This window comes from Oncorhynchus gorbuscha, unplaced genomic scaffold (genome assembly GCF_021184085.1).
Source record: "Oncorhynchus gorbuscha isolate QuinsamMale2020 ecotype Even-year unplaced genomic scaffold, OgorEven_v1.0 Un_scaffold_634, whole genome shotgun sequence".
Lineage (NCBI taxonomy): Eukaryota > Metazoa > Chordata > Actinopteri > Salmoniformes > Salmonidae > Oncorhynchus > Oncorhynchus gorbuscha.
Genome location: NW_025745746.1, coordinates 255,885 through 274,727, shown reverse-complemented (window position 1 = coordinate 274,727; position 18,843 = coordinate 255,885). Strand labels below are relative to the sequence as shown.

Sequence of the window (18,843 nt, the reverse complement as noted above, 5' to 3'; positions counted from 1 at the left end):
ATCCCCCTGTTCAAGTAACCTTACTGATCTAGAATCAGATCCCCCTGTCCAAGTAACCTTACTGATCTAGAATCAGATCCCCCCTGTCCAAGTAACCTTACTGATCTAGAATCAGACCCCCTGTTCAAGTAACCTTACTGATCTAGAATCAGATCCCCCTGTTCAAGTAACCTTACTGATCTAGAATCAGATCCTCCCCTGTCCAAGTAACCTTACTGATCTAGAATCAGACCCCCTGTTCAAGTAACCTTACTGATCTAGAATCAGATCCCCCCTGTTCAAGTAACCTTACTGATCTAGAATCAGATCCCCCTGTCCAAGTAACCTTACTGATCTAGAATCAGATCCCCCCTGTTCAAGTAACCTTACTGATCTAGAATCAGATCCCCCTGTTCAAGTAACCTTACTGATCTAAATCAGATCCCCCTGTTCAAGTAAATCAGATCCCCTCCCTGTCCAAGTAACCTTACTGATCTAGAATCAGATCCCCCCTGTTCAAGTAACCTTACTGATCTAGAATCAGATCCCCCTGTTCAAGTAACCTTACTGATCTAGAATCAGATCCCCCTGTCCAAGTAACCTTACTGATCTAGAATCAGATCCCCCCTGTTCAAGTAACCTTACTGATCTAGAATCAGATCCCCCTGTCCAAGTAACCTTACTGATCTAGAATCAGATCCCCCTGTTCAAGTAACCTTACTGATCTAGAATCAGATCCCCCTGTTCAAGTAATCTTACTGATCTAGAATCAGATCCCCCCTGTCCAAGTAACCTTACTGATCTAGAATCAGATCCCCCTGTTCAAGTAACCTTACTGATCTAGAATCAGATCCCCCTGTCCAAGTAACCTTACTGATCTAGAATCAGATCCCCCTGTTCAAGTAACCTTACTGATCTAAATCAGATCCCCCTGTTCAAGTAACCTTACGGATCTAGAATCAGATCCCCCTGTCCAAGTAACCTTACTGATCTAGAATCAGATCCCCCCCTGTTCAAGTAACCTTACTGATCTAGAATCAGATCCCCCTGTTCAAGTAACCTTACTGATCTAGAATCAGATCCCCCTGTCCAAGTAACCTTACTGATCTAGAATCAGATCCCCCCTGTTCAAGTAACCTTACTGATCTAGAATCAGATCCCCCTGTGCAAGTAACCTTACTGATCTAGAATCAGATCCCCTGTCCAAGTAACCTTACTGATCTAGAATCAGATCCCCCTGTTCAAGTAACCTTACTGATCTAGAATCAGATCCTCCCCTGTCCAAGTAACCTTACTGATCTAGAATCAGACCCCCTGTTCAAGTAACCTTACTGATCTAGAATCAGATCCCCCTGTTCAAGTAACCTTACTGATCTAGAATCAGATCCCCCTGTCCAAGTAACCTTACTGATCTAGAATCAGATCCCCCCTGTTCAAGTAACCTTACTGATCTAGAATCAGATCCCCCCTGTTCAAGTAACCTTACTGATCTAAATCAGATCCCCCTGTTCAAGTAAATCAGATCCCCTCCCTGTCCAAGTAACCTTACTGATCTAGAATCAGATCCCCCCTGTTCAAGTAACCTTACTGATCTAGAATCAGATCCCCCTGTTCAAGTAACCTTACTGATCTAGAATCAGATCCCCCTGTCCAAGTAACCTTACTGATCTAGAATCAGATCCCCCTGTTCAAGTAACCTTACTGATCTAGAATCAGATCCCCCTGTCCAAGTAACCTTACTGATCTAGAATCAGATCCCCCTGTTCAAGTAACCTTACTGATCTAGAATCAGATCCCCTGTTCAAGTAATCTTACTGATCTAGAATCAGATCCCCCCTGTCCAAGTAACCTTACTGATCTAGAATCAGATCCCCCTGTTCAAGTAACCTTACTGATCTAGAATCAGATCCCCCTGTCCAAGTAACCTTACTGATCTAGAATCAGATCCCCCTGTTCAAGTAACCTTACTGATCTAAATCAGATCCCCCCTGTTCAAGTAACCTTACGGATCTAGAATCAGATCCCCCTGTCCAAGTAACCTTACTGATCTAGAATCAGATCCCCCCCTGTTCAAGTAACCTTACTGATCTAGAATCAGATCCCCCTGTCCAAGTAACCTTACTGATCTAGAATCAGATCCCCCCTGTTCAAGTAACCTTACTGATCTAGAATCAGATCCCCCTGTGCAAGTAACCTTACTGATCTAGAATCAGATCCCCCCTGTCCAAGTAACCTTACTGATCTAGAATCAGATCCCCCTGTTCAAGTAACCTTACTGATCTAGAATCAGATCCCCTGTTCAAGTAACCTTACTGATCTAGAATCAGATCCCCCTGTCCAAGTAACCTTACTGATCTAGAATCAGATCCCCCCTGTTCAAGTAACCTTACTGATCTAAATCAGATCCCCCTGTTCAAGTAACCTTACTGATCTAGAATCAGATCCCCCTGTCCAAGTAACCTTACTGATCTAGAATCAGATCCCCCCTGTCCAAGTAATCTTACTGATCTAGAATCAGATCCCCCTGTTCAAGTAACCTTACTGATCTAGAATCAGATCCCCCTGTCCAAGTAACCTTACTGATCTAGAATCAGATCCCCCTGTCCAAGTAACCTTACTGATCTAGAATCAGACCCCCCCCTGTTCAAGTAACCTTACTGATCTAGAATCAGATCCCCCTGTTCAAGTAACCTTACTGATCTAGAATCAGATCCCCCTGTCCAAGTAACCTTACTGATTTTGATCTAAAAGGCAAAACTGATCCTAAAACTCTTACTATGACAAAATTGAAACATGGTCTCCCCTCCATCCATCCATCCATCCACCCCCCCGTCCCCCCTCCCTCCCCGTCCTCCCTCCCTCACCGTCCTCCTTCCCTCCCATTCCTCACCGTCCTCCCTACCCATCCCCGTCCTCCCTCCCTCACCGTCCTCCCTCCCTCCCAGTCCTTCCTCCCTCCCTCCCAGTCCTCCCTACCCGTCCTCCCTCCCTCCCCGTCCTCCCTCCCTCCCCCCGTCCTCCCTCCCTCCCCATCTTCCCTCCCTCCCTCCCTCCCCATCCTCCCTCCCAGTCCTCCCTCCCTCCCCATCCTCCCTCCCTCCCTCACCGTCCTCCTTCCCTCCCATTCCTCACCGTCCTCCCTACCCATCCCCGTCCTCCCTCCCTCACCGTCCTCCCCCTCCCTCACCGTCCTCCCTCCCTCCCAGTCCTTCCTCCCTCCCTCCCCATCCCCGTCCTCCCTCCCTCACCGTCCTCCCTCCCTCACCGTCCTCCCTCCCTCCCAGTCCTTCCTCCCTCCTCCCCTCAGTCCTCCCTACCCGTCCTCCCTCCCTCCCCCGTCCTCCCTACCCATCCTCCCTCCCTCCCCATCCTCCCTCCCTCACCGTCCTCCTTCCCTCCCATTCCTCACCGTCCTCCCTACCCATCCCCGTCCTCCCTCCCTCACCGTCCTCCCTCACTCACCGTCCTCCCTCCCTCCCAGTCCTTCCTCCCTCCCTCCCAGTCCTCCTTACCCGTCCTCCCTCCCTCCCTCCCCCCGTCCTCCCTACCCGTCCTCTCTCCCTCCCCACCTTCCCTCCCTCCCTCCCTCCATCCCCCTACCCGTCCTCCCTCCCTCCCTCCCCATCTTCCCTCCCTCCCTCCATCCCCATCCCCCCAGTCCTCCCTCCCTCCCCCCATCTTCCCTCCCTCCCCATCCTCCCTCCCTCCCCCGTCCCTCCCTCCCTCCCCGTCCTCCCTCCCTCCCCGTCCTCCCTCCCTCCCTCCCTTCCCGTCCTCCCATCATTATCTTGTAGCTCACCGATGTGACGGCAGATCCTGCCCACCAGTTTGCCCTTTCCCAGCTGGGTGACTCGGAGGCTGCAGTCCCAGTGTCCTCCACTGAACAGCAGACGGCCATCGTTGGACACCACCAACACCTGGGTACTGAGATCTACCCCTGGGGCGAAGAGACCGCTGAGGAACCGCTGGGTTCTGCAGGAGGGAGGAGAGAGAGCCAAGAGAGGAGGTTGAGTAAACCTAGTAATGATTTACAATAATGGGCCTTTAACTGAAGGAAAAGAGAGGTTGTTGACACCAAAATGTTTCTATAGTTGTGTCATGTTGATATAAACAAATGGTGATTTGTCCTTTAACATTTTCTAGCAGAAAGATGTAATTTATCAATGAAAAGGAACTCAAGTGTTTCCCATTCAGACTAATCTCAATAAGACACGTGTTTATAGGACCAGAGCAGTTCTAACGCTCCAGCCTCATAAAACACAGACTTCTCCATCCATTTCAACTTGTGCTTTGAAGTCACATGAATAAAAGCACGCGGCTGAGCTGGGGACCAGATGGGATGGCTACACGCTACACAGTGTGAGTCCCAAATGGAACACTGTGCCCTATTTAGCTCACTCCTTTTGATCAGAGCCCATAGGATCATGTAGGGCACTATATAGGGAATAGGGTGCCATTTGGGATGCAGGAACACTGTGTGTGGTGGGGTCCTCCTTATCCTTCTCTTGGTGTTTAGAGTGGGATTTACTTCTTGTTGTCATTTCTTGGCAGGCATTCTGTAGGGCCACTAACTTACTTGGGATTGGCCACGGTGGGGTCCTTGGTGAAGGTGAAGTAGTTGGCGATGTTCTTATCGTAAGGCAGCCAGCTGTGGGTCCCAATCAGGCCATCAGAACTCACTGTCACCTACAGGGAAGGAAGAGAGCAGGGAGGGAGACAGTCAAAAGAAGCCCCATACTGCACTAGGGTTAAACAATTCTGGTAACTTTCCCCAAAAAATTCCTGGGTTTCCCAGAAGTCCTGGTAAGAGCATTCCCAGACTCCTCCTCATTCCCAGACTCCTCCTCATTCCAGGACTCCTCCTCATTCCAGGACTCCTCCTCATTCCAGGACTCCTCCTCATTCCAGGACTCCTCCTCATTCCAGGACTCCTCCTCATTCCAGGACTCCTCCTCATTCCAGGACTCCTCCTCATTCCAGGACTCCTCCTCATTCCAGGACTCCTCCTCATTCCAGGACTCCTCCTCATTCCAGGACTCCTCCTCATTCCAGGACTCCTCCTCATTCCAGGACTCCTCCTCATTCCAGGACTCCTCCTCATTCCAGGACTCCTCCTCATTCCAGGACTCCTCCTCATTCCAGGACTCCTCCTCATTCCAGGACTCCTCCTCATTCCAGGACTCTTCCAACTAGGATTTCTGGTTGACCTGAGAAAGTTACCGGACTTGTGCAGCACCTCTGTGTCTCTTCAACCAAGCAGAAAGGTCCAACACCTCTGTATCTCTTCAACCAAGCAGAAAGGTCCAACACCTCTGTGTCTCTTCAACCAAGCAGAAAGGTCCAACACCTCTGTGTCTCTTCAACCAAGCAGAAAGGTCCAACACCTCTGTATCTCTTCAACCAAGCAGAAAGGTCCAACACCTCTGTATCTCTTCAACCAAGCAGAAAGGTCCAACACCTCTATGTCTCTTCAACCAAGCAGAAAAGTCCAACGCATCTGTATCTCTTCAACTAAACAGAAAGGTCCAAAACCTTTAGCATACCTTGTTGTGTGTGAATGTGCTGTTTCATGTAGCTGTGTTGTGAATGTGCTGTTTCATGTAGCTGTGTTGTGAATGTGCTGTTTCATGTAGCTGTGTTGAGTGTGAATGTGTTGTTTCATGTAGCTGTGCTGTGTGTGAATGTGTTGTTTCATGTAGCTGTGCTGTGTGTGAATGTGCTGTTTCATGTAGCTGTGTTGTGAATGTGCTGTTTCATGTAGCTGTGTTGTGAATGTGCTGTTTCATGTAGCTGTGTTGAGTGTGAATGTGTTGTTTCATGTAGCTGTGCTGTGTGTGAATGTGCTGTTTCATGTAGCTGTGTGTGAATGTGCTGTTTCATGTAGCTGTGTTGTGTGTGAATGTGTTGTTTCATGTAGCTGTGTTGTGTGTGAATGTGCTGTTTCATGTAGCTGTGTTGTGTGTGAATGTGTTGTTTCATGTAGCTGTGTTGTGTTGTGAATGTGCTGTTTCATGTAGCTGTGTTGTGTGTGAATGTGTTGTTTCATGTAGCTGTGTTGTGTGTGAATGTGCTGTTTCATGTAGCTGTGTGTGAATGTGCTGTTTCATGTAGCTGTGTGTGAATGTGCTGTTTCATGTAGCTGTGTGTGAATGTGCTGTTTCATGTAGCTGTGTTGTGTGTGAATGTGTTGTTTCATGTAGCTGTGTGTGTGAATGTGCTGTTTCATGTAGCTGTGTGTGAATGTGCTGTTTCATGTAGCTGTGTGTGAATGTGCTGTTTCATGTAGCTGTGTGTGAATGTGCTGTTTCATGTAGCTGTGTGTGAATGTGCTGTTTCATGTAGCTGTGTGTGAATGTGTTGTTTCATGTAGCTGTGTGTGAATGTGTTGTTTCATCTAGCTGTGTGTGAATGTGCTGTTTCATGTAGCTGTGTGTGAATGTGCTGTTTCATGTAGCTGTGTGTGAATGTGCTGTTTCATGTAGCTGTGTGTGAATGTGCTGTTTCATGTAGCTGTGTGTGAATGTGCTGTTTCATGTAGCTGTGTGTGAATGTGCTGTTTCATGTAGCTGTGTGTGAATGTGCTGTTTCATCTAGCTGTGTGTGAATGTGCTGTTTCATCTAGCTGTGTGTGAATGTGCTGTTTCATCTAGCTGTGTGTGAATGTGCTGTTTCATCTAGCTGTGTGTGAATGTGCTGTTTCATCTAGCTGTGTGTGAATGTGCTGTTTCATGTAGCTGTGTGTGAATGTGCTGTTTCATCTAGCTGTGTGTGAATGTGCTGTTTCATCTAGCTGTGTGTGAATGTGCTGTTTCATGTAGCTGTGTGTGAATGTGCTGTTTCATGTAGCTGTGTGTGAATGTGCTGTTTCATGTAGCTGTGTGTGAATGTGCTGTTTCATCTAGCTGTGTGTGAATGTGCTGTTTCATGTAGCTGTGTGTGAATGTGCTGTTTCATGTAGCTGTGTGTGAATGTGCTGTTTCATGTAGCTGTGTGTGAATGTGCTGTTTCATGTAGCTGTGTGTGAATGTGCTGTTTCATGTAGCTGTGTGTGAATGTGCTGTTTCATGTAGCTGTGTGTGAATGTGTTTCGTGTAGCTGTGTGTGAATGTGTTTCGTGTAGCTGTGTGTGAATGTGCTGTTTCATGTAGCTGTGTGTGAATGTGCTGTTTCATGTAGCTGTGTGTGAATGTGCTGTTTCATGTAGCTGTGTGTGAATGTGCTGTTTCATGTAGCTGTGTGTGAATGTGCTGTTTCATGTAGCTGTGTGTGAATGTGCTGTTTCATGTAGCTGTGTGCGAATGTGCTGTTTCATGTAGCTGTGTTGTGAATGTGTTTCATGTAGCTGTGTTGTGAATGTGTTTCATGTAGCTGTGTTGTGAATGTGTTTCATGTAGCTGTGTGTGAATGTGCTGTTTCATGTAGCTGTGTGTGTGTGTGTGTGTGTGTGTGTGTGTGTGTGTGTGTGTGTGTGTGTGTGTGTGTGTGTGTGTGTGTGTGTGTGTGTGTGTGTGTGTGTGTGTGTGTGTGTGTGTGTGTGTGTGTGTGTGTGTGTGTGTGTGTTGTTTCATGTAGCTGTGTTGTGTGTGAGAGAGGCTGGTGTCAGTGAGGTATCCCTTCTCTAGTTTGTCTGTGTGTGTGTGTGTTTCATGTAGCTGTGTTGTGTGTGAGAGAGGCTGGTGTCAGTGAGGTATCCCTTCTCTAGTTTGTCTCTTCGTGTGTGTGTGTGTGTGTTCTCACCAGTACGTCAGAGCCCTGGATGATAAAGGAGCGGTTCTGGTTCCTGGGAACCACCGCCTGGACCAGAGGTCGCCCATCACACACCACCTAGGAGCACACACACCACACACACACACACACCACACCACAGACACACACACACACAACACACACACACAATCAACATTTGAATACTGAAGTGGTAGACTACTAGAGAAAATGTATGATCTTTATGATTCTAATTAAATATAGGAGAATGATTCCTCTCTTTACCTCCTTAAAAGGGCGTAGTTTGTCGAGCTGTTCAAACAGGTTGGGGGGTAGAGTGTCCATGCGGGCCTGCCTCCTAGATGCATTCTCTGATGACATACGAGGAGGGTGTGGCTCCTAACAAGAAAGAAAGAAAGAAAGAGGCACACTGAGTCAGTCAATGTCCCACTGAGATACAGCTACTGACAGACACCCAGACAACTAGCTATAGACAGACACCCAGACAGCTAGCTATAGACAGACACCCAGACAGCTAGCTATAGACAGACACCCAGACAGCTAGCTATAGACAGACACCCAGACAGCTAGCTATAGACAGACACCCAGACAGCTAGCTATAGACAGACACCCAGACAGCTAGCTATAGACAGACACCCAGACAGCTAGCTATAGACAGACACCCAGACAGCTAGCTACAGACAGACACCCAGACAGCTAGCTATAGACAGACACCCAGACAGCTAGCTACAGACAGACACCCAGACAGCTAGCTACTGACAGACACCCAGACAGCTAGCTACTGACAGACACCCAGACAACTAGCTACAGACAGACACCCAGACAGCTAGCTACAGACAGACACCCAGACAGCTAGCTATAGACAGACACCCAGACAGCTAGCTACAGACAGACACCCAGACAGCTAGCTACAGACAGACACCCAGACAGCTAGCTACTGACAGACACCCAGACAACTAGCTACAGACAGACACCCAGACAGCTAGCTACAGACAGACACCCAGACAGCTAGCTACAGACAGACACCCAGACAGCTAGCTATAGACAGACACCCAGACAGCTAGCTACAGACAGACACCCAGACAGCTAGCTACTGACAGACACCCAGACAGCTAGCTACAGACAGACACCCAGACAGCTAGCTACAGACAGACACCCAGACAGCTAGCTATAGACAGACACCCAGACAGCTAGCTAGACAGACACAGACAGCCCAGACAGACACCCAGACAGCTAGCTATAGACAGACACCCAGACAGCTAGCTACAGACAGACACCCAGACAGCTAGCTATAGACAGACAGCTAGCTATAGACAGACAGCTAGCTATAGACAGACACCCAGACAGCTAGCTATAGACAGACACCCAGACAGCTAGCTATAGACAGACACCCAGACAGCTAGCTACAGACAGACACCCAGACAGCTAGCTATAGACAGACACCCAGACAGCTAGCTATAGACAGACACCCAGACAGCTAGCTACAGACACCCAGACAGCTAGCTATAGACAGACACCCAGACAGCTAGCTACAGACAGACACCCAGACAGCTAGCTACAGACAGACACCCAGACAGCTAGCTACAGACAGACACCCAGACAGCTAGCTATAGACAGACACCCAGACAGCTAGCTATAGACAGACACCCAGACAGCTAGCTATAGACAGACACCCAGACAGCTAGCTACAGACAGACACCCAGACAGCTAGCTATAGACAGACACCCAGACAGCTAGCTACAGACAGACACCCAGACAGCTAGCTACAGACAGACACCCAGACAGCTAGCTACAGACAGACACCCAGACAGCTAGCTATAGACAGACACCCAGACAGCTAGCTATAGACAGACACCCAGACAGCTAGCTATAGACAGACACCCAGACAGCTAGCTATAGACAGACACCCAGACAGACAGACACCCAGACAGCTAGCTACAGACAGACACCCAGACAGCTAGCTATAGACAGACACCCAGACACAGCTATAGACAGACACCCAGACAGCTAGCTATAGACAGACACCCAGACAGCTAGCTATAGACAGACACCCAGACAGCTAGCTATAGACAGACACCCAGACAGCTAGCTATAGACAGACACCCAGACAGCTAGCTAGACAGACACCCAGACAGACAGACACCCAGACAGCTAGCTATAGACAGACACCCAGACAGCTAGCTATAGACAGACACCCAGACAGCTAGCTATAGACAGACACCCAGACAGCTAGCTACAGACAGACACCCAGACAGCTAGCTATAGACAGACACCCAGACAGCTAGCTATAGACAGACACCCAGACAGCTAGCTATAGACAGACACCCAGACAGCTAGCTATAGACAGACACCCAGACAGCTAGCTATAGACAGACACCCAGACAGCTAGCTATAGACAGACACCCAGACAGCTAGCTATAGACAGACACCCAGACAGCTAGCTAGCTAGACAGACACCCAGACAGCTAGCTATAGCTAGACAGACACCCAGACAGACAGACACCCAGACAGCTAGCTATAGACAGACACCCAGACAGCTAGCTAGACAGACACCCAGACAGACACCCAGACAGCTAGCTATAGACAGACACCCAGACAGCTAGCTACAGACAGACACCCAGACAGCTAGCTATAGACAGACACCCAGACAGCTAGCTATAGACAGAGCTAGCTACAGACAGACACCCAGACAGCTAGCTACAGACAGACACCCAGACAGCTAGCTATAGACAGACACCCAGACAGCTAGCTACAGACAGACACCCAGACAGCTAGCTATAGACAGACACAGACAGCTAGCTATAGACAGACACCCAGACAGCTAGCTATAGACAGACACCCAGACAGCTAGCTATAGACAGACACCCAGACAGCAGACAGCTAGCTATAGACAGACACCCAGACAGCTAGCTACAGACAGACACCCAGACAGCTAGCTATAGACAGACACCCAGACAGCTAGCTATAGACAGACACCCAGACAGCTAGCTACAGACAGACACCCAGACAGCTAGCTACAGACAGACACCCAGACAGCTAGCTACAGACAGACACAGACACTATAGACAGACAGACAGCTAGCTACAGACAGACACCCAGACAGCTAGCTACAGACAGACACCCAGACAGCTAGCTACAGACAGACACCCAGACAGCTAGCTACAGACAGACACCCAGACAGCTAGCTACAGACAGACACCCAGACAGCTAGCTACAGACAGACACCCAGACAGCTAGCTACAGACAGACACCCAGACAGCTAGCTACAGACAGACACCCAGACAGCTAGCTACAGACAGACACCCAGACAGCTAGCTACAGACAGACACCCAGACAGCTAGCTACAGACAGACACCCAGACAGCTAGCTACAGACAGACACCCAGACAGCTAGCTACAGACAGACACCCAGACAGCTAGCTACAGACAGACACCCAGACAGCTAGCTATAGACAGACACCCAGACAGCTAGCTATAGACAGACACCCAGACAGCTAGCTACAGACAGACACCCAGACAGCTAGCTATAGACAGACACCCAGACAGCTAGCTATAGACAGACACCCAGACAGCTAGCTACAGACAGACACCCAGACAGCTAGCTACAGACAGACACCCAGACAGCTAGCTACAGACAGACACCCAGACAGCTAGCTACAGACAGACACCCAGACAGCTAGCTATAGACAGACACCCAGACAGCTAGCTACAGACAGACACCCAGACAGCTAGCTACAGACAGACACCCAGACAGCTAGCTACAGACAGCTAGCTACAGACACCCAGACAGCTAGCTACAGACAGCTAGCTATAGACAGACACCCAGACAGCTAGCTATAGACAGACACCCAGACAGCTAGCTATAGACAGACACCCAGACAGCTAGCTATAGACAGACACCCAGACAGCTAGCTATAGACAGACACCCAGACAGCTAGCTACAGACAGACACCCAGACAGCTAGCTACAGACAGACACCCAGACAGCTAGCTATAGACAGACACCCAGACAGCTAGCTATAGACAGACACCCAGACAGCTAGCTACAGACAGACACCCAGACAGCTAGCTATAGACAGACACCCAGACAGCTAGCTATAGACAGACACCCAGACAGCTAGCTATAGACAGACACCCAGACAGCTAGCTACAGACAGACACCCAGACAGCTAGCTACAGACAGACACCCAGACAGCTAGCTACAGACAGACACCCAGACAGCTAGCTACAGACAGACACAGCTACAGACAGACACCCAGACAGCTAGCTACAGACAGACACCCAGACAGCTAGCTACAGACAGACACCCAGACAGCTAGCTACAGACAGACAGACACCCAGACAGCTAGCTACAGACAGACACCCAGACAGACACCCAGACAGAGCTACAGACAGACACCCAGACAGCTAGCTACAGACAGACACCCAGCAGGGAGCTACAGACAGACACCCAGACAGCTAGCTACAGACAGACACCCAGACAGCTAGCTACAGACAGACACCCAGACAGCTAGCTACAGACAGACACCCAGACAGCTAGCTACAGACAGACACCCAGACAGCTAGCTACAGACAGACACCCAGACAGCTAGCTATAGACAGACACCCAGACAGCTAGCTACAGACACCCAGACAGCTAGCTACAGACACCCAGACAGCTAGCTACAGACAGACACCCAGACAGGGAGCTACAGACAGACACCCAGACAGCTAGCTACAGACAGACACCCAGACAGCTAGCTACAGACAGACACCCAGACAGGGAGCTACAGACAGACACCCAGACAGGGAGCTACAGACAGACACCCAGACAGGGAGCTACAGACAGACACCCAGACAGGGAGCTACAGACAGACACCCAGACAGCTAGCTACAGACAGACACCCAGACAGCGAGCTACAGACAGACACCCAGGCAGGGAGCTACAGCTACAGACAGACACAGACACCCAGACAGGGAGCTACAGACAGACACCCAGACAGGGAGCTACAGACAGACACCCAGGCAGGGAGCTACAGACAGACACCCAGGCAGGGAGCTACAGACAGACACCCAGGCAGGGAGCTACAGACAGACACCCAGGCAGGGAGCTACAGACAGACACCCAGGCAGGGAGCTACAGACAGACACCCAGGCAGCCAGCTACAGACAGACACCCAGCTACAGACAGACACCCAGGCAGGGAGCTACAGACAGACACCCAGGCAGGGAGCTACAGACAGACACCCAGACAGGGAGCTACAGACAGACACCCAGGCAGGGAGCAGACAGACAGACACCCAGGCAGGAGCTACAGACAGACACCCAGACAGGAGCTACAGACAGACACTATACAACAGGAGTCCTACAGACACCCAGACACCAGACAGCTAGCTACAGACAGACACCCAGACAGCTAGCTACAGACATGACACCCAGAACTAGACAGACACCCAGACAGCTAGCTAGACATTCCCTCTGGACAGTTTAACAAACCCAGGACATGTAATGTGACAGACCTACAGACAGACACCCAGACAGGGAGCTACAGACAGACACCCAGACAGGGAGCTACAGACAGACACCCAGCCAGGGAGTCTACAGACAGACACCCAGACAGGGACACAAAATAACAGAATATAATAAACAGACACCCAGACCAGGGAGCAGACAGAATAGAACACCCAGAATGGAACTGAACACAGACAGACACCCAGGCAGGGAGCTACAGACAGACACCCAGACAGGGAGCAGAACAGACAGACACCCAGAATAGAACAACAGAATGGAACAGACAGACACCCAGGCAGGGAGCAGACAGAACAGAACAACAGAATGGAGCAGAACAGACAGACAGACCAGGCAGAATGGAGCAGAACAGACAGACAGACCCAGAACAACAGAATGGAACAGAACAGACAGACAGACCAGAATAGAACAGACCAGAATAGAACAACAGAAGACACCCAACAGAACAACACAACAGACCAGAATAGAACAACAGGAGGAACAGACAGACACCCAGAATAGAACAACAGAATGGAACAGAACAGACACCCAGGCAGGGAGCTACAGACAGAACACCCAGACATGGAACAGAACAGAACAGACCAGACACCCAGGAACAACAGAATGGACAGAACAGAACAGAACACCCAGAATGGAACAGAACAGAACACAACAGACCAGAATAGAACAGACCAGAATAGAACAACAGAATGGAACAGAACAACAGAATGGAACAGAACAGAACACAACAGACCAGAATAGAACAGATCAGAATAGAACAACAGAATGGAACAGAACAGACCACAACAGACCAGAATAGAACAACAGAATGGAACAGAACAGAACACAACAGACCAGAATAGAACAACAGAATGGAACAGAACAGACCACAACAGACCAGAATAGAACAGACCAGAATAGAACAACAGAATGTAACTGAACAGAACACAACAGACCAGAATAGAACAACAGAATGGAACAGAACAGACCACAACAGACCAGAATAGAACAGACCAGAATAGAACAACAGAATGTAACAGAACAGACCACAACAGACCAGAATAGAACAGACCAGAATAGAACAGACCAGAATAGAACAACAGAATGGAACAGAACAGAACACAACAGACCAGAATAGAACAGACCAGAATAGAACAGAACAGAATAGAACAACAGAATGGAACAGAACAGAACAGAACAGACCAGAATAGAACAGACCAGAATAGAACAACAGAATGGAACAGAACAGACCACAACAGACCAGAATAGAACAGACCAGAATAGAACAACAGAATGGAACAGAACAGACCACAACAGACCAGAATAGAACAGACCAGAATAGAACAACAGAATGGAACAGAACAGACCACAACAGACCAGAATAGAACAACAGAATGGAACAGAACAGACCACAACAGACCAGAATAGAACAACAGAATGGAACAGAACAGACCACAACAGACCAGAATAGAACAGAACAGAATGGAACAGAAGAACAGACAACAACAGACCAGAATAGAACAACAGAACAGAACAGACCAGAATAGAACAACAGAATGGAACAGAACAGACCACAACAGACCAGAATAGAACAGACCAGAACAGACCACAACAGACCAGAAAGAACAACAGAACAGACCACAACAGACCAGAATAGAACAGACCAGAATAGAACAGATCAGAACAGACCACAACAGACCAGAAAAGAACAACAGAATGGAACAGAACAGACCACAACAGACCAGAATAGAACAGACCAGAACAGACCAGAATAGAACACAACAGACCAGAATAGAACACAACAGACCAGAAAAGAACAACAGAACAGACCACAACAGACCAGAAAAGAACAACAGAACAGACCACAACAGACCAGAATAGAACAACAACAGAACAGACCAGAACAGACCAGAATAGAACAGACCACAACAGACCAGAATAGAACAGATCAGAACAGACCACAACAGACCAGAAAAGAACAACAGAAGAACAGAACAGAACACAACAGACCAGAATAGAACAGACAGAACAGAACAGAGAATAGAACAGACCAGAATAGAACAGACCAGAACAGAACAGACCACAACAGACCAGAATAGAACAGATCAGAACAGACCACAACAGACCAGAAAAGAACAACAGAATGGAACAACAGAACAGACCACAACAGACCAGAATAGAACAACAGACCAGAATAGAACAACAGACAGACCAGAACAGAACAGACCAGAACAGACCAGAATAGAACAGACCAGAATAGAACAGATCAGAACAGACCACAACAGACCAGAAAAGAACAACAGAATGGAACAGAACAAACACAACAGACCAGAATAGAACAGACCATGGAATAGAACAACACAACAGACCAGAATAGAACAGAACAGAACAGACCAGAATCAGAACAACACAACAGACCAGAATAGAACAGACCAGAAAGGAACAGAACAGACCACAACAGACCAGAATAGAACAGACAGAACCAGAACAGAACACACCACAACAGACCAGAAACAGAACAGACCAGAATAGAACAGACAGAACAACAGACAGAACACAACAGACCAGAAAACAACAGACCAGAATAGAACAACAGAACAGAACAGAATAGAACAGACCAGAACAGACCACAACAGACCAGAATAGAACAGACCAGAATAGAACAGATCAGAACAACAACAGACCAGAACAGAAGACAGAACACACAACAGACCAGAATAGAACAGACAGAATGGAACAGAACAGAAGAACACAACAGACCAGAATAGACCAGAATAGAACAGACCAGAAACAGAACAGACCAGAACAGAACAGAACAGACCAGAATAGAACAGACCAGAAAAGAACAACAGAATGGAACAGAACAGACCACAACAGACCAGAATAGAACAGAACAGACCAGAATAGAACAGAACAGAACAGATCAGAACAGAATAGAAAAGACCAGAATAGAACAGAAAAGAATATAACAGACCAGAATAGAACAGACAGAACATATCAGAATGGAACAGAACAGACCAGATTAGGCCAGACCAGAACAGACCAGAATAGAATAGAACAGACCAGAACAGACCAGAATAGGACAGAACATATCAGAATGGAACAGAACAGAACAGATTAGGCCAGAATAGAACAGACCAGAATAGGACAGACCAGAATAGGACAGACCAGAATAGGACAGACCAGAATAGAACAGACCAGAATAGGACAGACCAGAATAGAACAGACCAGAATAGGACAGAACAGAATAGAACAGACCAGAATAGGACAGACCAGAATAGGACAGACCAGAATAGGACAGACCAGAATAGGACAGACCAGAATAGACCAGAACAGACAGAACACAACAGAACAGAATAGAACAGACCAGAATAGAACAGACCAGAATAGAACAGACCAGAATAGAACAGACCTCTATTGATAATGAAATGTACCTACTATACATTGTGGTGTCTGAGTGAGGATGGAGGGAAGAGCTCTCTCACCCACTCCTACTCCTCATATCACATTGGGCGAAGTTGAGTGTCTCAAATTGTACCCTTTTCCGTATATAGTGCACTACTTTAGACGAGGAGCCATAGGGCTTTGGTCCAAAGTAGTGACCTATATAGAGAATAGGGTGTCATTCGGGACTCAGCCCTTCTCTCTCCATACCTTCATAGGTGCAGTAGTAGAAGACATTGAGAGCCTCCACCGCCTCCTCCCCTCTCTGCTTGCAGCCAAAGATCAGGTCAATCCACTCATGGAGATGAGAGGAAACGTGTTCACACTCCTGCACCATATTGGGGGACAAATGCAATTTGTACAATGAAATGTATTTGATTACTTGATTAAAATGTGTCCAATCAGAGAGTGTAGCATGGCTGTGGGGGTTGCACCAGCGTTTCCCATAGATTATTTGTCCAGGTGGAAGGCCTCACCAGAGCTTTCCTGTGTTTCCTGATGAAGTCTTCTCTAGACAAGGCCCATTGTGGTAACAGAACATCAGTCACATTGTTCTGGGTCATCTGCAGACTGCCCAGGTCAAACCCTGCAGTAAACACACACACAGAGACAGTCAATCCTTCCTCAGCTACGTAAACAGAGTGTCCAACATTTGGTAGGGTATGAGGCTCTATGAAACACTACGATAGGCCATACTTCTGTTGTGTTGATATACTGTGTAAGGAATGACTTGTGAATAGGAATGAACATCGTTGCATTCCACTTAGGATGCTTTCATAAATACACTCTGGAAATCTACTCAGATTATAGAGAACTCTGGTTTGACAGTTCCCAGAGTGCACTTTGACACTCCAGAGTGAGTTCGCTAACACAGCCTTAGTCTTCCTCATGTGAAGGGAACACAGCCCTAGTCTTCCTCATGTGAAGGGAACACAGCCTTAGTCTTCCTCATGTGAAGGGAACACAGCCTTAGTCTTCCTCATGTGAAGGGAACACAGCCTTAGTCTTCCTCATGTGAAGGGAACACAGCCTTAGTCTTCCTCATGTGAAGGGAAACACAGTCTTCCTCATGTGAAGGGAACACAGCCTAGTCTTCCTCATGTGAAGGGAACACAGCCCTAGTCTTCCTCATGTGAAGGGAACACAGCCCTAGTCTTCCTCATGTGAAGGGAACACAGCCCTAGTCTTCCTCATGTGAAGGGAACACAGCCCTAGTCTTCCTCATGTGAAGGGAACACAGCCCTAGTCTTCCTCATGTGAAGGGAACACAGCCCTAGTCTTCCTCATGTGAAGGGAACACAGCCCTAGTCTTCCTCATGTGAAGGGAACACAGCCTTAGTCTTCCTCATGTGAAGGGAACACAGCCTTAGTCTTCCTCATGTGAAGGGAACACAGCCTTAGTCTTCCTCATGTGAAGGGAACACAGCCTTAGTCTTCCTCATGTGAAGGGAACACAGCCTTAGTCTTCCTCATGTGAAGGGAACACAGCCCTAGTCTTCCTCATGTGAAGGGAACACAGCCCTAGTCTTCCTCATGTGAAGGGAACACAGCCCTAGTCTTCCTCATGTGAAGGGAACACAGCCCTAGTCTTCCTCATGTGAAGGGAACACAGCCTTAGTCTTCCTCATGTGAAGGGAACACACAGTCTTCCCATGTGAAGGGAACACAGCCCTAGTCTTCCTCATGTGAAGGGAACACAGCCTTAGTCTTCCTCATGTGAAGGGAACACAGCCCTAGTCTTCCTCATGTGAAGGGAACACAGCCTTAGTCTTCCTCATGTGAAGGGAACACAGCCCTAGTCTTCCTCATGTGAAGGGAACACAGCCTTAGTCTTCCTCATGTGAAGGGAACACAGCCTTAGTCTTCCTCATGTGAAGGGAACACAGCCTTAGTCTTCCTCATGTGAAGGGAACACAGCCTTAGTCTTCCTCATGTGAAGGGAACACAGCCTTAGTCTTCCTCATGTGAAGGGAACACAGCCTTAGTCTTCCTCATGTGAAGGGAACACAGTCTTCCTCATGTGAAGGGAACACAGCCTTAGTCTTCCTCATGTGAAGGGAACACAGCCTTAGTCTTCCTCATGTGAAGGGAACACAGCCTTAGTCTTCCTCATGTGAAGGGAACACAGCCTTAGTGCTACTCATGTGAAGGGAACACAGCCTTAGTCTTCCTCATGTGAAGGGAACACAGCCTTAGTGCTACTCATGTGA

General features: G+C 48.3%; 1 protein-coding gene across 1 annotated transcript in view; it reads right to left on the bottom strand.

Moving 5' to 3' along the window:
- nbeal2 (neurobeachin-like 2) overlaps positions 1–18,843 on the bottom strand; it is a 140,251-nt gene that overhangs the window by 5,225 nt on the left and 116,183 nt on the right. Inside the window, 7 exon segments of the mRNA XM_046334980.1 lie at positions 3,779–3,951; positions 4,556–4,665; positions 7,717–7,803; positions 7,969–8,082; positions 13,178–13,200; positions 16,844–16,961; positions 17,110–17,219. Of these exon segments, the coding sequence (XP_046190936.1) occupies positions 3,779–3,951; positions 4,556–4,665; positions 7,717–7,803; positions 7,969–8,082; positions 13,178–13,200; positions 16,844–16,961; positions 17,110–17,219 (735 nt within the window).